We start from the raw sequence: 22,223 nt of genomic DNA on the forward strand, positions 1-22,223 counted from the left end.
ATAAGATCTTTGTTGCCTGTTGGTTTTCCCATAGAATGATATTCCATGAGTATTTTTCTGTGTCCCACAATACTAAAACAATTTTCAGCATTTATTTAACCAGTTTTCTGTGGCCCAGCATTTACCCAATTCTTTTTTTTTTTTTTTTTACTGTTCGAAATAGGCAATGGTGATTACTCTTATGTATTTATCTTTGTATATTTGTCTCTGTTCTTTAGGATTCATTCCTAGGGACAAGTTGCTGGTTCAGAGCACAAATACCAGGCACTGTTCAGCACAAATATAATGTGAGGTAGAATAATTCTAAATTTTCAGTGAACTATAGATGGAACATAATTCTAGATTTTCTAGTAGCCACATTAAAAAAAATAAACAACTGAAGTTAATTTTAATGATGTATTTAACCTAACTAAAATATTTCAAATATAATTAATAGAAAAGGTATTAAGACAGTTGTCACGTGTTTTGTAATAAGTCTTTGAAAGCTGGTATGTTTTTTCACACATCAGCCCATCTTCATAGCTACTTGTGGCTGGTGGCTCTGTATTGGGCCCTGCAGATGTATACTTTTCCTTAAACTTTTGATACAAAAGCGACAGGTCAGCCCCCACCCCGTCCCCCGCAACCCTGCCAGCCCTGGATGAGGCAGATTAAACTCCCACCACTCCCATGGAAGGGTGTGCATTTCCCTCAGGTTGAAATCTAAAACCCCAAATAACCAGGTCCAGATGCCAGGCACCGAGGTGTCTCTGCCTCTCGTTCCCATGGCAACTGTGACCTCACAGTGGGGGTGGGGGAAACAGAGAGGGCTCAGAGTGAGGAGCAGGGAAACTTTGAGAGGGATCATGAGATCAAGGGATCATGAGAACCCTTGAGGGAAGGACAGACAGGGCCTTCCAGGGTGTAACATGGGCACATGTGTATGGGGGACCCTGTGTGACAGGATCAACCTGGGAGGCTGGTGATGAGGGCACATAGAACTTTGTTAAGGACTGAGTTCTTGGCTCTGAAGGTTTGGGTGCCAAAAAGGGAACCCGAGCTGCAGGAGTTTTCCTCCTGATTCCTCTGCTTTCAGTGCAGCAGGGCAGAAAGGTGTGTGGTGCACACGTGTGCTTGCCTTTTGGATGGCATCAGCTGAAAACTCTTCATTAGAGAAACCTGGCCTACGGTGGTTTATAGTTTATTCACCGTTCCTGTCTGTGTGGCCTGGGACAGGTCTCAGTGTTCCCATCTCTAGGTTGGGGGAAAAGCTGTGCCTGCCTGGTAGGATTGATTGAGGCTTATGTGAGCCAAGGCTCGTCAAGAATAGAGTCGGGCGCTGTGCCCAGGACACAGCTTGATGAATGCCTCTTGTTAATTAACAGCTATGGTTGTTGTCATGATGGTGCACTAACTTTTTAAAAACATTTTATTTATTTATTTTTGTCTGTACTGGGTCTTTGTTGCTGCGCCCTGCGTGCTTTCTTTAGTTGTGTCGAGCAGGGGCTACTCTGGTTGCTGTGCGTGGGCTTCTCATTGCAGTTCCCTTGTTGCAGAACACAGGCTCTAGGCGTGCAGGCTTCAGCAGCTGCGGCTCGGGCTTCGTTGCCCTTTGGCATTTGGAATCGTCCAGGACCCGGGATTAAACCCGCATCCCGAGTTGGCAGGCAGATTCTTTACCCCTGGCCCACCAGGGGCGGCCTAACTTACTTTTCAGCGTCTTTACTGAGCCGTCACTCACCTCCTGCATCTCACGCCTTTACAGTGTGCTCAACTTTTAGCGTCGGAGAAGGCAGTGGCACCCCACCCCAGTACTCTTGCCTGGAAAATCCCATGGACGGAGGAGCCTGGTGGGCTGCAGTCCATGGGGTCGCTAAGAGTCGGGCACGACTGAGCGACTTCACTTTCACTTTTCACTTTCATGCACTGGAGAAGGAAATGGCAATCCACTCCAGTGTTCTTGCCTGGAGAATCCCAGGGACGGGGGAGCCTGGTGGGCTGCCATCTATGGGATCACACAGAGTCGAACATGACTGAAGCGACTTAGCAGCAGCAGCAGCAGCAGCTTTTAGTATAATCAAAGCGTTGGGTAACAATCTCATTCTAGAACCTTGTCAACCCCCTCTGAAGAAACTCCTCTGCTATTATCAGTGATTCCTTCTCTCCTTCCTCAGCCCCAGGCAACCACTGGTCTACTTTCTGTGTCTGTGGCTTGGCCTCTCTAAGCGTTTTGTGTAAAGAGGATTCTGCCAGGCGTGGGCTTTGTGATCAGCGTCTCTCACTTAGCACAGTGTCTTCAAGGGAACTCATCTTTCTTGGAGATGGTTTAGCAGCATGTGTTTGGCTATAATTTCTGATCATTATTTTGCAACACATCAGTGTATTTTTGAATTTTCTATTGAAATATAATTGATTTATAGTGTTGTATTACTTTCAGGTGTACAGCAAAGTGATTTAGTTACATATATTCTCTTTTAGATGCGTTTCCATTATGGGTTATTACAAGATACTGAGTATAGTTCCCTGTGCTATACAATAGGACCTTGTTGTTGTTCTATTTCATATATAGTGGTGTGTTTATGTTAATTCCAAGCTCCTAATTTCTTCTTCCCTCCCTCTTGCCCCTTTGGTTAACCATAAATTTGTTTTCTATGTCTGAAAGTCCACTTATGCTTTGTAAATTCATTTGTATCGTTTTTTAAGATTTCACACATGAGCACTGTCATAAGAGACTTTCTTGGTCTGATTTATTTGATTCAGAATGCTAATCTCTAGGTCCATCCCTGTTGCTGCAAACGGCATCAGTGTATTCCTTTTTTTTTTTTTTTTGATCTGTGGGGACTCTAATTGGCCAGTAAACTCTGATCACCCGGGCTTCCCAGGTGGCACGGTGATAAAGAGTCTGCCTGCCAATGCAGGGGACGCAAGAGATGTGGGTTCGATCCCTGTGTTGGGAAGATCTCCTGGAGTGGGAAATGGCAAACCACTCCAGTATTCTTGCCTGGGAAATCCCATAGACAGAAGAGCCTGGTGGGCTGCAGTCCATGGGGTCCCAAAGAGTCAGACACAGCTCAGCGACTGAGCACACACACACACACAATCCGATCACCCAAAGGGAGGCAGTGTGGGGTGTCAGCTACAAACAAAACAAGCAGACTGAATCACACATGTTCTGTCAGACAAACTATGTTCATATCCTGGGGCTGCTGCTTTCTAAGTTTAGTGACCTTGAGCAAACTCCCGACCCCCTCAGGACCTCCATTTCTTGTCTATAAAGTGGGAATTGTCGGTCAGTCACAGGGTCACGGAAAGGATTAAATAGTACATGTGTGCCCAGGATGTGTACTTGCCAGTGAATGATTCACCGTTAACACTATTTTTGAGATTCCTCAGCTGTCCCATATGGGACCTGCTTAAATCCTTATATGACTAATAAGTATACATTGTATATTATGGAAGATTTGGAAAATATAGATGAGTGGAAGCAAAACAAACAAGAAGAGTCTTTAATCCCAGTGTTGAGAGATAATTGCTATTATTATTTTGGGAAAACAAGTTGACTTCCATTACTTGCATGCATTTATGTATATTTAGATGTTCCCCCCAAAATGGAGTCTTGCTGTCTTTGTAGCAGGTTGTTTTAGACAACATTATGTTAGAATGTATGTTCCTGTTAAATACACAGCTGTCCCTTTTAAAGTCAGCATCCTTTTTAAAATCTTTTTTTTCGGCTGCGCTGCCCGCCCGGCATGTGAGATCTCAGTCCCCCAGGCAGAGATCAAACCTTCGCCCCCTGCAGTGGAAGTGCGGAGTCTTAATCACTGGACCACCAGGGAATTCTCAGCGTCCTTTTTTATTGTTTAATTGGCTAAACACACCATAAGGTGGGGGCTTCCCGGATGGCTCTGTAAAGAACTAACCTGCAGTGCAGAAGACACAGGAGACACGAGTTCGATCCCTGGGTTGGGAAGATCCCCCGGAGGAGGAAACGGCAACCCACTCCCATATTCTTGCCTGAAAAAATCCCATGGACAAGAGGAGCCTGGTGGGCTACAGTCCAAAAGGTTGCAAAGAGTCAGACACAACTGAGCACGCACACACACACCATAGAATACTTAACTGACCTGCTTTTGGGGGGCACTGAGATTGAGTCCAGTTGTTAAGCTGTTGTGGAGAATACACAGTGAACACACTTACAAACTCATCTTACTGTACCTGTTGGATTTATTCTTTCAGGATAGATCCCCGACATGTAGCATTACTCAGCTTCTCAAATGTCTTATTGCACGGTCACCTATAGAAAAGTGCATCACGCATGAGCATACAGTTCCACAAACTTTTCACAGCTGTGTAACCTGCTGCTGGGTCAAGAATGAAACCTTTCCAGCCCCCAGAAACCCTCTCATGCCCCGTTCAAGTTACTACCCCGTCAAGGGCAACTGCTGTTGTAACTTTAAAAAAATTAAGACTTTGTTATTAGCCATTTAAGGTTAACAGCAAATTAATGGGAAGGAAAAGAGATTACATGCACCCCAGCCCCCAGGCTTCCCTGGTGGCTGAGATGGTAAAGAATCCACCTGCAGTGTGGGAGACCTGGGTTCAATCCCTTGGTTGGGAAGATCTCCTGGAGAAGGGCATGGCAACCCACACCAGTATTCTTGCCTGGAGAATCCCCATGGACAGAGGAGCCTGGTGGGCTACAGTCCATGGGGTTGCAAAGAGTCGGACACGACTGAGCAACTGAGCGACTAAGCCCAGCACAGCACTCCTGCCCCCACCCACATGCACAGCCTCCCTACCATTAACACCCCCTGCAGCATGGGGCCTTTGTTATAATTGATGGATCTACACTGACATATCAACACCCAGAGTTCATGGTTTACATCAGGCTTATGTTAGGTTCCTTGGTGTCCAGGCTTCCCTGGTGGCTCAGACAGTAAAGAATCTGCCTGCAGTGCAGGAGACCTGAGTTCGATCCCTGGGTCAGGAAGATCCCCTGGAGAAGGGAATGGCCATCCATTCCAGTATTCTTGCCAGGAGAATTCCATAGACAGAGGAGCCTGGCGGGCTACAGTCCATGGGATCACAAAGATTCAGACACGACTGGGCAACTAACCCTTTTTCACTTCACTTTGGTGTCCTACATTCTTTGAGTTGGACAAATGTATAAGGTTCACACAGAGTAGGTTCACTGCCCTGAAAATTCTGTGTGCTTCATCAGCTCATCTTTCCCCTGGTAACCACTGGTCTTATTACTGTCTTGGTAAGTTTTGCCTCTTCCAGAAGGTCGTGTAGTTGGAATCATACCGTATGTAGCCTTTCTAGACTGACTTCTAATACTGCAGATGAGCTCTGCCGGGTTTTGTGCTTTATGTAAATGGAGTCATAAAGTATGTACTCTTTTCATACCTGGCTTCTGCTTGTTGTTATGTTTTGAAAATCACCCTAGTTAATGGCCTACTACGCGTTCATCTTCTGCTGCATACTATTCCATTGTTTGAATATACCACCCACTCTGGGCTTCCCAGGTGGCACTAGTGGTAAAGACCTTGCCTATTGGATCCCTGGGTTGGGAAGATCCCCTGGAGTAGGAAATGACAACTCTCTCTAGTATTCTTGCCTGGAAAATCCCGTGAAGAGGAGCCTGGTGGGCCACAAAGAGTCAGACATGACTGAGCGACTGGGCCCTGAACACCCACTTTATTCTGCTGCTGTGGGGCATTCAGGTAATTTCCAGTTTGTTGTTGCTGTTCAGTTGCTAAGTTGTATCCAACTCTTTGCAGCCCCATGGGCTGCAGCGCTCCAGGCTTCCCTGCCCTTCACTGTTTCCCGGAGTTTGCTTAAACTCATGTCCACTGAGTCAGTGATGCCATCCAACCATCCCATGCTCTGATGCCCCCTTCTCCTCCTACCTTCAGTCTTTCCCAGCATCAGGGTCTTTTCCAGTGAGTCGGCTCTTCACATCAGATGGCCGCCAAAGTATTAGAGTGTCAGTATTCAGCATCAGTCCTTCCAAGAATATTCAGGGTTGATTTCCTTTAGGATTGACTGATTTGATCTCCTTGTAGTCTAAGGGACTCTCTAGAGTTTTCTAGCACCACAATTTGAAAGCATCAATTCTTCAGCTCTCAGCCTTCTTTATGGTCCACCTGTCACATCTATACATGAATACTAGAAAAACCATAACTTTGACTATAAAAACCATCACTTTGTTGGCAAAGTGATGTCTCTGCCTTTTAATACACTGAGTTTGTCATAGCTTTTCTTTCAAGTAGCAAGTGTCTTTTAATTTCATGGCTGTAGTCTTGTGTTAGTATGTGCTAAATTGCTTCAACTCTTTGCAACCCTATGGACAGTAGCCTGCCAGGCTACTCTGTCCATGGGATTTCCCAGGCAAGAATACTGGAGAGGGTTGCCATTTCCCCCTCCAGGGGATCTTCCCGATTCAGGGATCCAACCCGCATCACTTACATCTCCTGCATTAATAGGTGGGTTCTTTACCACTAGCACCACATGGCTGAAGTCCAGGGCTCTTCAGATCATACTGCCTCTGATTGAGTGCAAATATGCTTTTTTTTTTTTTTTTTAATTTTGCTACACTGGGTCTTAGTTGTGGCCTGTGGGATCTAGTTTCCGGACCAGGGATGGAACCTGAGTGCCCTGCATTGCAAGCACAGAAATGCATGTTTGGACCACCAAGGAAGTCCCAGCAAATATGCATTTCTGTTGGGTGCATGGGCCAGACCATGGAATATGTGAATGTCTGTGCTAACATGCATGTGACGCAAATGGCTGTATTTTTCTCTGGAAAAGTAGTGACTGTCCCCAGGGCTTACCTAACCTTTCCAAGCATCAGTTTCTACATCTGTACCATGGGATGTGGCCCCCCTCCCATGGTTTCCTGAGAACAGATGAGCTAATGCTTGGAGATGTCCCACTCCCCCAGCACATGGCAGGCCTTCAGGATGGCTTGGTCGTTGTAGTGATCATTTCTAGCCAACTACAGCTTCTAGAGAAGCTTGAGAACTCTGAGTTGTAGATTCTTGAAGAGATGACAGCTGGAGCCTGAGGCCAAAAAGGAAAAAAAAAGAACATGAAGTAAGGTGGCCACTTGACCCCAGATATTAGCCGCCTTAAACAGGAAGAGAAAAGCTGCTTGAGGGATGAGAGATGTCGAGTGTGGTGGGAGGAGTGAGCCCTGCCCCAGGCCAGAGGCGGTTTCAGAAATTTTTGCCTGAACTGTATGCAGTCCCCCGGGGCTTCTCTGGTGGCACAGTGGTAAAGAACCCACCTGCCAATGCAGGAGACACGGGTTTAATCCCTGGGTCAGGAAGATCCCCTGGAGGAGGAAATGGCAACCCACTCCAGTGTTCTTGCTTAGGAAATCCCATGGACGGAGGAGCCTGGCGAGCTGCAGTCCATGAAGTCGCCAAAAGTTGGGCACAACTTAGCGACTGAACACATACATAGTCCCCAGACACCAGGCTTGAGGGCCTCGAACACCAGGATGTTCTGGGAAAAGAGGCAGTGTTGCGTAGCGGTTGGGGGGTGTGGTCTTTGGAGTTGGGGAGACTTGGGGTTGAATCCCAACTCTGCCAATCACAGTTGTGTGAGTACAGCACCCTCCGAGCTGCACTATTCAAATGATGTAACAGAGGAGAAAAGTATCTGTTCACAGGGTGTTTTGAGGAGGAGGTGAGAAGGTACACAGAAGTGTCTAATATTGTGCATTTCGTAAAGCAAGCATGTGGGTGGAAACTCTCTAAATCCTGGAACCCACCAGGTCTGGTCTTAGCTGTGGAAGAAAACAGGGCCCACCTACTAAAAATGGTAATTAAAAAGCAAACCTGTATGTGGGTTTTCTGAAACAGTTGGGGATGGGGAGAGGAGGAATTGGCTGAAGACAGTTCAGTTGGTACAGAATCTGCCTGTAATGCAGGAGACCTGGGTTCGATCCCTTTGTTGGGAAGATCCCCCAGAGAAGAGAATGGTGACCCACTGCAGTATTCTCCCCTGGAGAATTCCATGGACAGAGGAGCCTGGCAGGCTACAGTCCATGGGATCACAAAGAATCAGACATATAGATACCTGTGTGTTTTTAGGGACTTCTCAGGTGGCACTAGTGGTAAAGAACCTGCCTGCCAATGCAGGAGATGTAAGAGATGTGGGCTTGATCCCTGGGTCGAGAATATCCCCTGAAGGAGGAAATGGCAAGCTGCTCCAGTATTCTTGCCTGGAGAATCCCAGAGGAGCCTGGCAATCTACAGTCCATAGGGCCGCAAAGAGTCGGACACGACTGAAGCGACTTAGCTTCAGAAGGTACAGTCTTCCACTTATTTATTTATGTTCCAAATGTGATGGGTTTATTTTATTTTACTCTGATGCAAAACCAAAGACTCCACTACTGCACAGAGACCAGTATGTTACAAGGTCCTGAAAAAGTGGCGTGGGACACGCAGGACGTGATGGACAGCCGCAGGGGCGGGTCATCTCCTTTGTACATGACACTACACCATCCTGAGGAACACGTTGAAAATAACACTGTGAAACTGAAGGGCGGCACGAACGTGGCAACCTCTGGGCATGCCTCCAAACACGCCTCCCCTTAGGATGGGCTCCGAACCCAGGCTTCAGTGTGGGGAGGATCAGAATCCTTCGGAAGAATAAGAAGTCCATGCTTTTGAAATTTCAAAGAAGAATTTTAAGGCCCAAACACATTTCTCTTCACCTCCAAACCACATTAAGCTTCCAGTTCCAATCCCAGCTCGACTGTGTGCCCTCCTGCATTGATGTTCTTTCCATCGATTAGAGCTGACAGGGTCAGTTTCCCTCCAGGTCGAAGGGTCTGAGTGTAACCCAGTCCAATCAGGCTGGTATTATTTACTTGAGCAGAGAGAGAAGTTCTAGAGTCCAGCGTGTACTTAGCAGAGATGCCAAAGTGGGTGTTGTTCCCCTCACCCATCCACATGACATTCATTAACATTTCAGTCTTGTCGCTCACCTTCTGGCAGACGGACCCTCCAAATTCGTGCCGTCATTCCCGTGAGTGTGCAGCTGGAGGTCTGCGGCTTTGTAACCCAAGGCAAAATTATTCTGTGACAATTTGGAATCAGCTGTGTCAGAACTCATCTGATAGCAAGTCAACCTTCAAAGGCCAGCACAGCCCAGCCATAGATGGTTGGCCAGAAAAATCTATATCAATATGACTGCCAAGACTGAAACAATCCCCTTTATAGGAGGCCTTCACTTTCCCATTCTTCTTTCCTGTGTGCAGTACAAATATGGTATTAAGAGTCGGTTTCAGTCCTTTAGCCGACTTATTCTCCCAAGCAATTTCTGTCCCAGGAGTATTGTCTGTGTTCCACTCTTGGGTGAAGATCAGGCTGTAGTTACCAACCTTGTATTTGCCTCTAGGTTGCCTGATGCTTTCCCTGTATCTGTGTAAGCATTACCAGAAGTAGAAAATTCCACTCTACTATATGACTTGGTTCCCAGATCTATTTTGACCGTGCCAAATCCATATCCTTTATTGAAGACATCTTTAGCAGCCTCTCCTAGGTCACAGGAAGTCGGTTACCCCATCTCCGGCCGGAGGGCCTCTCCGCTCTGCCTGGGGCGCTGCTGAAGGTCTTCCAATCTGAGGATGTAGTGTATCTCTCCATCTGTTTATGTCATCTTCGATTTCTTTGATCAGTGTCTTGTAGTTTTCAAGTCACAGGTCTTTTGCCTCCTTAAGTAGGTGTATTCCTAGGTATTTATCCTTTCTGGTGTAATAGGTTATTTCCTGAATTTCCCTTCTGCTCTTACGTTGTAAGTGTATAGGAATGCAAGTGATTTCTGTGTAACTAATTTTGTATCCTGCAGTTTTACCAAATTCCTTGAGCTTTAGTAGTTTTCTGGGAGCATCTTTAGGATTTTCTATGTATAGTATCATGTCATCTGCGAGCAGTGACAGCTTTACTTCTTTTTCCAATTTATGTGCCTTTTGTTTCTCTTTCTTCTCTGATCGCTGTAGCTAGGACTTCCAAAACTGTGCTGAGTTTAAGTGGTAACAGTGGACATCCTCGTCTTGTCCCTAATCTTAAAGGGATACTTTCAGCTTTTCATCACTGAGAATGATGTTAGCTCTGGGTTTGTCATATATGGGCTTTTTAATGTTGGGGTGAGTCCCCTCTGTGCCCACTTTAGGGAGAATTTTTATCATAAATGGATGTTGAATTTTGTCAAAAGCTTTTTCTGCATCTATGGAGATGATTATATGGTTTTTATTCTTCAGTTTGTTAATGTGGTATATCACCGACTGATTTGAGGATATTGAAGAATCCTTGCATCCCTGGGATAGATCCCACTTGATCATGGTGTGTGTTCCTTTTAATGTATTGTTGGATTTGATTTGCTAGTATTTTGCTGAGGATTTTTTTTTTTTTTTAGTATTTATTTACTCATGTATTGGCCATGGTGGGTCTTCATCGCTGCACACAGACTTTCTCCTGTTGCATCTAGCGGGGGTTACTCTTCATTGGTGTGGGGACTTCTCATTGTTGCACAGGCTCCAGGCATGCGGGCTTCAGGAGTCGCAGTGTGTGGGCTCAGTAGTTGTGGCTCCCGGGCTCTAGAGAGCGGGCTCAGTAGTTGTGGCACATGGGCTTAACTGCTCCGAGGCATGTGGGATCTTCCAGGACCAGGGATTGAACTGACATCCTTTGTGTTACAAGGCAGGTTCTTAACCACTGGACCACAGGGAAGCCCTATTGAGGAGTTTTACATTTATGTTCATCAGTGATACTGACCTATAATTTTCTTTTTTTGTGTGGTGTCTTTGTCTGATTTGGGTATCGGGGTGATGGTGGCCTTGTGGAATGAGCTTGGGAGTGTTCCTTCCTCTGCAGTTTTTTGGAAGGATTTCAAAAGTATAAGTGGTAACTCTTCTCTAACCATTTGATAGAATTTGCCTGTGAAGCCATCTAGTCTTGGACTTTTGTTTGTTGGAAGATTTTTAATCACAGTTGCAGTTTCAGTACTTGTAATTTGTCTGTTCGTATTTTCTATTTCTCCACGGTTCAGTCTTGGAAGGTTGTACCTAAGAATTTGTCCAGGAGAGTTCTCTGGCAGTCCAGTGGTTAAGACTCCACGCTTCCACGGCAGAGTGTGCGGGATCAATCCCTGGTCGGGGCACTAAGATCCCACATGCCATTCTGGGCCGCACAGCTGAAACAAAACCAATAAACAAATAATCTTTTTTTTTTTTTTTAAGAATTTGTTTCTTATAGGTTGACCGTTTTATTGACTTACAGTTGCTAATCTCTTACGATGCTTTGTATTTCTGTGATGTCCATTGTAACTTCTCAGTTTTCATTTTATTAATTTGAGGCCTCTCCTTTTTTTCTTGATGAGTCTGGCTAAAGGTGTGTCAATTTTCTTTATCTTTTCAAAGAACCAGCTTTGAGTTTCATTGATCTTTTGTTTTCTTGGTCTCCGTTTCATTTATTGCTGCTCTGATCCTTATGATTTCTTCTACTAACTTTGGGTTTTGTCTGTTCTTTCTCTGGTTATTCCAGGTGTAAGGTTAGGCTCTTTATTTGAGATTTTTCCTGTTTCCTGAGGTACCATTGTATTGCTATAAACTTCTTTCTTAGAACTGCTTTTGCTGCATCCCATAGGTTTTGGATCATTGTGTTTTCATGGTCATCTGTCTCTAGGTGTTTTTTGATTGTGTCTTTGATTCCTTTGGTGACTTATTTAATTTTGCATATGAGATGGATATTCACTAAACTTAAACATGGTCACTGTTTCACTCACTGTGTGAGTCAAATCATTTGCAGTACACCTTAAACGTCTACAGTGCTGTGCTGTACATCAGTTATATCTCAAACGGGAAGGGAAAAAAATGAAACAGTTGAGGTTATGTAAATGCATCGCCCACAGCAGCAATGACCAGAAGTCCGCTTCTTTTCCTTCCACTTCCCCCGCTTTTACCAGATTCTCTGTACTCTTCTGACTACAGGTCTTCCCCGAATCACTTCTGGCACCAGCCTGAACCATCTCGCCCTCCCCTCCTCCTCTGTTTCTTAAGACGTGACGCACGAAGCCCCTTTCTCATCGGGGAAGACACCCATCTTCAGGAGTGGGAGGGGAGAAAGCCAGACAAGCCGATACGATCTCTCTTAATGAGCTGAGGAAGGAGAGGGTGAGCTGGTTCACGTTTGTCCTGTTCGCCAGGAGCTGTTGTTAGTAGTAATTGTCTTACTGCTGAGGGGGTCAGAGCCAGCAACCCCAGCGCTGTGTTACCAGGAGGAATGGCAGACCCTTTCTCTGCTGCTTCATCCCACGCTCAGTTTTGCCTTGGTGGGATATGACCCGAGAATGAACCGAACAGGAGAGGGGATGAGGGTCCAGCCTGCCTCCTGCAGCTCTGAGTTCAGAGGTCGGTGATGCCTTTTCTTTCTTTCTTTTTTCCCCCCTGCAGTCTCATCAGACCAGATTGAGCAGCTCCACCGGAGGTTTAAGCAGCTGAGCGGAGACCAGCCCACCATCCGGTAAGACGGGCAGCTGGATGTAGGCGTCGGCAGGACTGTGGTCCTAGAGGAGGTCCCTTTCCATATATCTCTTCCCCTGAGTGCTGGCTGGCTCTGCTGGAGCCCCTGGGTGGTCCCATTTCCTGAGACAAACTTGTAGTTCCCTCAGTGCTTTGGGTCCCTTCTAGACAAGCTGTCCTTAACTGGGCCCGGGGGGAGGAACCCCACCTGGTTCTAACTGGGGTCAGAAGATTATACTGAAGGGAAGACAAAAGGGATGAAAAGCTGGTCGGTCAGCCACTTTACCCCGACTTCCCTGGGACCCCAGACACATAGGGAGGGCCTGTCGAATGCCAGGATCATGGTTCTAACTGGGGTCAGAAGATTATAACTGGAGGGAAGACAAGGGGGATGAAAAGCTGGTCAGCCACTTTACCCCGACTACCCCGACTTCCCCGGAACCCAGGCACAAAGGGCGGGCCTGTCGAATGCCAGGACCATGTCCAGTGCCAGGCACCCCAAGGTGAATCGGTTGCGGTGTGCCTCAGTTCAAGAGTTGGATGCTGTCATGAGGGTGTCTTGACTCTGCTTCCTCTGGTCGGTAGTTCCAGCCCCAGACAAGATGGTGGGCGGCAGCTGTGGATTTCTGTCTAGGAAAACCACCGTTTTACGTCGCGTTATTTCATGTGAATCTCTTAGAAGGTGGGTGGTTTAACTTTTTTCTGAGGAGGAATGCCTCGGACTGTGCGTCTCCTCCTGGGAACGAGTGTTCAGTCTTGGGTAGTGGCCATGTCATTTCAAACCAGGCTATGAGAGTTCCTCGTCAGTGAGTTGATCTGACTTGGTGAGGAAGACGCTTGGAGCCGAACCGTTTCCAACATAAAGCGAATGCTGCCCTGCCACAAACTATCTAACAGATGTAGTTTCCTAAAATAGGCATGCAGAGTCTCAAGGCTACAGACTTGGAACTTTAAACCTTTTAGTAGTCCAGGAAAGTGTCTTGTTTTCTTAGTAAGTGGATTTAAAATTGACCCAAGTTTGAATGGAAAACAACATGTAAATACTGTCCGATTTGTCTCATCTGTCTAAACAATGGCATGTTAATCCAGCGCGTCATAGTCTCAAGAGCATCCGTTTCCAGAGCTCAGAGTCTGGCGGTCTCAAGGTTCTGGGGGCCATTGGTCTTAATTTGATTGGATCCAAGACAGAAGTAAGTGAAATCAGGACTGACTTTTTAAAGTTTTAAGGTTTATTTATTCATTTATGATTCTGCTGGGTCTTTGTTACTGTGTATGGGCTTTCTCTGGTTGCACCAATCGGGGACTACTCTGTTGCAACGCTCGGGCTTCTCACTGCAGCGGCTTCTCTAGTTGCAGACCCCAGGCTCTAGGCGTGCGGGCTTCAGTAGGTGAGTCTCACGGGCTCTGGAGCTCTGACTCAGTAGTTGTGACACATGGGCTCAGATGCCACACAGCATGTGGGATCTTCCCAGACCAGGGATCGAACCCATGTCCCCTGCACTGGCAGGCAGATTCTTAACCATCGGATCACCAAGGAGGCCTGGGACTGGCTTCTTGAATTCTACACAGTCTCTCTTACTAATCCCAGTAATGAGCCCAGCAGAAGATCCCCTGGCTTCCTATGGGGTCACATGCCCAAGGCTGAGCCAATCACTGTGGCCAGGGGTAACCAGCAAACTGTTTTTTTTTCCCCCAGAGCTGTGAGTGAGCAGGGCGGGGTCACTTGCCAAGGGGAGGGGTGGAGGGTGGGGTGATTTCCCAGGGCAAGGTGGGCTTCCTTGGACCAGGGGCTGAGGAATGGATGCAGGTCTCAGGTGAGCTGACACAGGTACACCTGGATGTTGGAAAATGGAAGTGTCAAGGGCATCCTCCATTTCTTTAGAAGTTCATGGGCACATGTGCTGTGCCAGGCAGGCAGTACCTGTGCTTGGGGGACAGGACCACCGTGCAACTCTTAATTGGGGGTGTGTAATGGCAGAGCCCCCTTTCTCAAGATGACTTTCCAGCATGCTGTGCCCCCAGCATGTCACAATCTGCCCTGGGCTTCTCGTTGTTATGTGTCTGGGGTCCATGGGTCTTGGTTTGGTGAGAGGCCTCAGGTTTCAATTCCACACGTGTATACTTTTCAGACTTGGGGGAAGCAGAGGCAAAAACCCAGGTCTGGGAAACAAATCGTATTTGAAACATCTGTGTCCCTGGCTGGTTGACTTTGGGTTAGTTGCTGTGTTTCTCTGAGCCTGTCTCTTCTGTAAAGTGAGCGTGGTCATTTGGGATTTGATTTGAGCATTAAAGATGAGCAGACGCACATGGTACACCTCTGTTCTGAGCTGGGTTGGTGTTTGGCAAACAGGACTGTCATCATTCCACCATTGGTGAGGTCATGAGGATGCACCCTGAGGTGCCCAAGCAGTGGCCACTGATCCTCAGGCTGGAGTGGAGGTGGGGAGGGAAGGTGCTGTGTGAGCAGGAAGCCCTCCCACTCTGAGGCTGTAGCTTTGGAGCTCAGACTGTGTTGCCCAGCAACCCTTCATGGGCTTTTCCAAGGATATACTAACATGTTGAGCTCTACACTTTTTTTTTTTTAAATTTTATTGTAGTATAGTCAATTTACAATGTTGTATTAATTTCTTCTGTACAGAAAGTGATTCAGTGTTACTTATATATTCTCATTCTTATTCATTGTGATTTATTTCAGGATATTGAATATAGCCCCCTGTGCTATACAGTAGGGCCATGTTGTTTATCCATTATTTTCTTGTTGAAATATAGTTGACATACAGTATCGTGTTAATTTCTGCTCCACAGCAGAGTGACTCTGTTATACCCACGTATAGATTCTTTTTTATAGTCTTTTTTGTTACGGTCTATCCCAGGAGATTGGATGTAGTTCCTTGTGCTATATAGTAGGACCTTGTCGTTTATCCATTCTAAATGTAATAGTTTCCATCTACTAACCCCAAACTCCTCCTCCCTCCTTCCGCCAAGCCTCTCCCCCTTGGCACCCACAAGCCTGATCTCTATGTAAGTCTTTTTCCACTTTGTAGATAGGTTCATTGTGCCATGCTTTGGATTCCATGTATAAGTGGTATCATGTGGTATTTGTCTTTCTCTTTCTAACTTCACTCACTGTGAGACTCTCTAGTTGCATCCGTGTTGCTGCAAATGGTGTTATTTCATTCTTTTTTATGGCTGAGTAATATCCCATTGTGTATATGTACCACATCTTCTTTACCCATTCCTCTGGCAGTGGGCATTTAGTTTGTTTCTGTGTCTTGGCTACTGTAAACAGTGCTGCAGTGAACACTGGGGTGCATGTATCTTTTTGAATTATGGTTTTCTCCAGACATATGTCCAGGAGTGGGATTGCTAGATCATGTGGTGGTTTTGTTTTTAGTTTAAGGAATCTCAGTGTTGTTTTCCATAGTGGCTGCACCAATTTACATCCCCACCAACACTGTAGGAGGGTTCCCTTTCCTCCACACCCTCTCCAGCATTTGTTATTTGTAGATTTTTTAATGACAACCTTCTGACTGGTGTGAGGTGATACCTCATTGTAGTTTTGATTTGCATTTCTCTCATTAGTAATGCTGAGCCTCTTTTCACGTGCTGCTGGCCATCTGTATATCTTCTTTGGAGAAATGTCTGTTTAGGCTTTCTGCCCCTTTTTAGGAGAAGGCAATGGCAACCCACTCCACTACTCTGGCCTGGAAAATCCCACGGACAGAGGAGCCTGGTAGGCTACAGTCCATGGGGTTGCTAAGAGTCGGACACGACTAAGCGACTTCACTTTCACTTTTCACTTTCATGCATTGGAGAAGGAAATGGCAACCCATTCCAGTGTTCTTGCCTGGAGAATCCCAGGGACAGGGGAGCCTGGTGGGCTGCTGTCTATGGGATCGCACAGGGTTGGACATGACTGAAGCAACTTAGCAGCAGCAGCAGCAGCAGCCCCTTTTTAATTGGGTTGTTTTGTTGTTGTTGAGTTGTATGAACTGTTTGTATATATAAGCCCTTGTCAGTCACATCATTTGCAAATATTTTCTCCTATTCCATAGATTGTCTTTTCCTTTTTTAAAAATAGTTTCCCCTGTTGTACAAAAGCTTGTCAGTTTAAATATTTCCTATTTGTTTGCTTTTATTTCTGTCGACTTTGGAGACTGACAAAAAAAGTTGATATGATTTTATATCAGGATATTTTGCCTATGCTCTCTTCTAGGAGTTTTATGATGTCATGTCTTATGTTTATGTCTTCAAGCCATCTTTTAGTTTATTTTGTGTAGACCGTAAGGATGTGTTCCAACTTCATTGATTTACATGTAGCTGTTTAACTTTCCCAACACCACTTGCTGAAGATTGTCTTCTTCCCATTTTATATTCTTACTTCTTTTGTCAAATATTAATTGACCATAGGCGTGTGGGTTTATTTCTGGGTTCTCTCTTCTGTTCTATTGATCCATGTGTCTGTTTTTGTGGTAATACCACACTGTTTTAATTATTGTACTTTTGTAGTATAGTCTGAAGTCAGGGAGAGTTATGCCTCATGCTCAACTTTTTTTCCTTAGGATTGCTTTGGCAATTCTGTGTCTTTTATGGTTCCATGTAAAATTTTGGATTATTCTAGTTCTATGAAAAATGTCATGGGTAATTTATAGGGATCACATTAAATTTGTAGATTGCTTTGGGTAGTATTGGCATTTTAACAATATTCTTCCAACTCAAGAACATAGGATATCATTCCATTTCTTTGAATCTTCTGTAATTTCTTAATGTTTTGTAGTTATCTGCCTTTAAGTCTTTTCACCTCCCTGGTGAGGTTTTTTTCCTGAGGGTTTTTTGTTGTTGTTGGGGGTGGGGGCTGGTATAATTTTAAAAGGTATTTTTTTTTACATTTTCTTTCTGATGATATTTCATTATTAGTGTAAAGAAGTGCAACTGCTTTCTGAGTGTTAATCTTGTATCCTGCTACTTTGCTGAATTCATTTATCAGATCTAGTAGTTTTTTTGTGGAGTCCTTAGGATTTTCTATATGTATAATATGTCATCTGCATATAGTGACAGCTTTGCCTCTTCCCTTCCAATCATTCTGTATATAATAGTTTGCATCTGTTAACCTGAAACTCCCAATCCCTGTCTCCTCTGACCTCTCCCTTCCACCTTGACAACAGGAGTCTGTCCTCTATGTCTGTGGGTCTCTTTATGTTTCATAGATAAGTAGATTTCATATTTTAGATTCCACATATATAAGTGATATCATATGATACTTGTCTTTGTCTTTCTGACTTAATGTGATAAATTACTCTGGGTTCATCCATGTTGCTGCAAATGGCATTATTTCATTCTTTTTATGGCTGAGTATATATGTTCCACATCTTCTTTATCCACTCCTCTGTTGATGGACATTTAGGCTGTTTCCTTGTCTTGGTTATAGTGAGCGGTCTACCCTGGCTCTTTCCCACCATTAGTGTGTGTGCAAATCACCGGGGAATTTTGCTCAAACGTGGGTTTTGGCTCACAAGACTGGAGTGGGGCCTAGGACTCTGCATTTATAACTACCATAGGCCATCTTGGTGAGGTTGGCCTTGCCTAGCACCTGGGAATGGATCCAATTTGCCCTCCAGGCTTGAATAGGTGGAGGGGGCACCCCTCTCCCAAGTACTGAGCCGTCCAAGTGCAGCCTCCTACTTCCCACACCTTGTAGGTCAAGCCAGGATGTGGGAGAGTTTGAACTGGTGGTTCCGCCTGCCACCCTGCCCACCACTTACCCATCTCTTGCACAGCCACCCCCAGGAGCACCATATGCATTGCCTTCCCAGCCCTGCCCTCAAGTAACCCCTGACTCTGTCCACCTGGACCCAGCAAGTAGCCGCTGCTCCCTAGCCCTGAGGGCTCCCCAGTCAATGTCACGTCCATGCTCTTTAGTTGGGGTCCACCACAGTCTTCAGCTGCTGGGTTTTGCTTTGTTGAGGTCTCAGTGTGGACATCACCTCCTCCAAGACACTCTCCTGCCCCCTGCATCCCCACAGACCCCTCCTGGGGGATGCCCCAGCCCACAGATCCCTCCTGCGGGGTGCCCCAGCCTAGCATTTGCAGCACAGAATTGTAACTGCCCCTCTTCCAGCCACCCCCACCCCCTCTAACAGACGGCCGGCCCCTTGGGGAACAGAAGCTGGATCTCTTCTTTGGTTCTGGTGCTGAGTCTGGGGCTTATGACAGGATAGATGCTCTGGGAGCAGCTGATTGAATGAACGGATGAATGAGAGCAGTGAAGTGAGGAACAAGCGAATGAGCACACTGGCCGGAAGAGTTCTCCGTAACGCCAAGCATGGTATACATGAGACCCGGCGTTATTAACAGCCCTCCTTCACAGGGCTTACATGTTTGTGGTGAAAGGATTTATCTGGGGGCCTGGCACGTGGAGACGGTTCACAGATAATAAGCCACCTTATTTCCAGCGTGCTTTGTGCCATACAGTCTTTAACGTGTGCCTTAGACGACCCCATAGGTAGGGGAGCGCCCCACCTGAGACGTGGGAAAGTGAGGCTCAGAGAGGTCACATACCTGGCCCCTGATCACACAGCTCACAAGTGGAGGAGCTGGGACTCAAGCCTGGTGCTGAGATCCCTCTGTAAGGAAGCTGGGAGCCTGGCTGTGACTGGCGAGTGTCCAGTAAGGACCTCAGTCTCCCTGCTCTGCTCTCTGAGGACCCTGTGCCCTGACATCCTGGGATGAGGGCACCATTAGCAACACCGCGGCCCCTGCTCCAGCGTCTGCAGCCTCTGCTGGGCAGGCAGTGTCAGCTGCACTCAGTGACAGGCCAGCCCAGCCTGCAGGAGGAGGTGACCCCACCCAAATGTAGCGCTGGTGCAAACAGGCCTGCATGCAGGGCCCCCTCCCAGCCCCTGGAGCTGCTTTGCCTGACCCTCATCCACCCTCCAGGGCTGGAGAAGGGCGTGGGGGCAGCTTTTCCCGTCCTCCTAGGCTTTCCTGCACATCCTCCCTGGGCAGAAGGGGTGAGCAGCCCCGGACAGTGTTCTGGCCCCCAGTCTGCCACGGGTTTCCTGTGTGACCCCAGGCTGAGCCTTCAACCTCTCTGATCCTCGGGCACGTTCGGGAAGCCTTGCTGGGATGTCGGAGCATGGAAAGAAGCTTTGTTTCTTTAGTGCCGAGATTTGTGAAAGTCGTCAACCAGGGTCCCCTGAGCGTGGCGCCCAGCACCCCAGTCTGGGAGGGGTGTGGGTGGTTGCAGGCCCTTCGGCCCCCTCCTCTGAGAGAGTGAAGGGCCTGGACTTTTGAATACAGCAGTGCAAAAGGCCCCATTCACACCTGCAGCTTTTATACATAGACTTGTAAGTTACATCTAAAAGCTTAACGAAGAATTGTGTCTCTGAATTTATGACTTTAGTAAGTTGAGGGTAGCTTTAAAAAAAATATCAGAGGGTAAAAACTGCCAAAATTGATTTTACTTTTGTTTGTTTATTTGGCTGTACGAGTCTTAGTTGTGGCATGTGGGATCTAGTTCGCTGACCAGGGATGGAGCCTGGGCTCCCTGCATTGGGAGCACAGAGTCCCAACTGCTGGACTACCAGGAAAGTCCTGAATATTGATTTTAATTTTAACCCCCCCACTTCCTACTGTGTCTGGTCATGTTCCCTCTTTTGCTGAAGATCATGTAAGGACATTCAGGGGTGAGTTTACCATGAGGCTTTCCAAGTCAGGGCCCCACTCTGTATGGATTCCACTCTGTATGGCTTCCTTACAAGGCCCAGCACTTGAATTTTTTTTCAATTCCTAATGCTGCATTCTTTTTCTTTAGGAAGGGTCCCCCAGATTATATGTGTTTCAGGATCCCCCAAACCTGAGAGCACCTTGATCACAAAGCACTTTGTTCTAAGGGGTCTTGGTGAAAAATGCATGATAGAAAATGTTCCTCTGACTCATTTATCGAGCACCTACTATGCAGAGACTTCTGTCCTCAAAAGCTCTCCTTCTAGAAGGAAGACCCTCCATAAGCAAGCTCATTAAACGATACTGATTTTAGACAATACAAGAATGGCTTCTTGTACTTTTTCTCCCTTTAGTAGGGTCCCTTAGGTGTCAGATGTTTTAAACAGCAGCCTTCTACTTCCTGAGAGCGCTCTGGCAGGCTAACCAACCCCCAGAAATAGATGCGATAGAATCCTTCAAACGTAGTGATGCAGGCCAGGAGGGCGCCTGATTAGATAGAGCTGCACTGCAAAAATAGTTTTAGATGAATACTGGACACATCACATGTGGAGTGATTCCTGGGATGAACGCAACCACAGATGTACATGAGGAAGAGAAAGGAGGCAGTTGCCCACTGCCCACACCACCAGAGCCCCAAGCAGTGTTCTGATGGGCTTGATCCCTGGAGCCAGCAAAGTCCCAACCCCAGGGCTTGTTTTACACCCCTCGGCAGTGCCTCCCATCGCTTTATCAAGTGAGAGGTTAGCTTGGTGTTAGGAGCTGCCATTACCTGTGTGGTCTTAAGGGTCTCGGGGACCCTCTGAAGTTCACACCATTACCCCAGCTGACAGGTCAAGAAACTGAGGCTAAGAAGGTTAAGGCCCCACAGCTTAACCTGCAGGAAGGTTAAGGGCTGGCTGTTGGAATAGCCAGAGCCCTGGAGCACTGTGATCACATCGCTTTTCTCCAAATTAAGTCACTTATTTTTCATTTTCTAGATTCCACATACATGTCATAACATACAGTATTTATCTTTCTCTGATTTATTTCACAAAGCATAATATCCTTCAAGCCCATCCGTGTTGTTGAAAACAGCAAAATTTCATCCTATTTATGGCTAAGTAATATTCCATTATATATATATACATATATATATGTAAAACATCTTTTTTATCCATGTATCTGTCGACAGACTATTAGGTGGCTTCCATATCTTGGCTGTTGTAAATAAGAGTGCTGTGAATATGTGGGTGTATCTGTCTTTTTAAGTCACTTTTTAACCTGTTTACTTTGCTTTTTAACTCTGTCAAGTAGCTAAAGATTTACTTAAAAAAAAAGAATATGCCTGACAGTGAGAGAATTGGGGCCCCGCTTAGATCGCGAGGCTGTTTCATGGCCAGTATTTGCCGTATTCAAGGAGGTAACCAGGCTTCCCTGTTAACTCAGTTGGTAAAGAATCCATCTGCAATGCAGGAGACTCCGGTTCGATCCCTAGTTTGGGAAGATCCCCTGGAGAAGGGAAAGGCTACCCACTCCAGTATTCTGGCCTGGAGAATCCATGGACAGTGTAGTCCATGGGGTCACAAAGAGACATTATGCGTGTCTTTCACTCAGGAGGTAACCAGACCTCTCTTTAAAGCCTCAGCTGAGATGATGCACATTCACTTAGAAAGAAAGACCCGCAGTTACTTGTAACACTGGCCAGGAAACATCAGGAGGGAGTGGCCCCAGGGCTCCCACACCTACTCAGGTGAGGGCAGATATGAGAATGGGAGCCATGAAAGTGTCAGCTTGGTGTGAAAGGTGCCTAGGTGTCCCCCGGAGTGGAAAGAAGGTTTCTAAATGGTCTTAGATATATTAGTGGTGACTCACTTAAAAAGTTTTAAGAGATTCTTTTCCCAGGATGATAAATACTTGACCCAGTCATTGCTTTACAGAAGCAGGCGTCAGGACCTTCTGTGGTGGGTTCTAGTGCTGACTGCCCCAGGGGGCGGGGGGCTCTGTT

At 46.4% G+C, this 22,223-nt stretch overlaps 1 protein-coding gene and 1 pseudogene across 4 annotated transcripts in view; one reads left to right on the forward strand and one right to left on the reverse strand.

The window, feature by feature from the left end:
• TESC (tescalcin) overlaps nt 1-22,223 on the forward strand; it is a 64,389-nt gene that overhangs the window by 17,096 nt on the left and 25,070 nt on the right. For all 4 annotated transcript variants that reach the window (XM_070769601.1, XM_070769599.1, XM_070769602.1 and 1 more), the window contains exon 2: nt 12,446-12,515. In XM_070769601.1, the coding sequence (XP_070625702.1) occupies nt 12,446-12,515 (70 nt within the window). The remainder of the gene's footprint in view (nt 1-12,445; nt 12,516-22,223) is intronic.
• LOC109570921 (voltage-dependent anion-selective channel protein 3 pseudogene) lies at nt 8,507-9,518 on the reverse strand (annotated as a pseudogene).

The sequence above is a fragment of the Bos indicus genome, chromosome 17, assembly GCF_029378745.1.
Source record: "Bos indicus isolate NIAB-ARS_2022 breed Sahiwal x Tharparkar chromosome 17, NIAB-ARS_B.indTharparkar_mat_pri_1.0, whole genome shotgun sequence".
Classification (NCBI taxonomy): Eukaryota; Metazoa; Chordata; class Mammalia; order Artiodactyla; family Bovidae; genus Bos; species Bos indicus.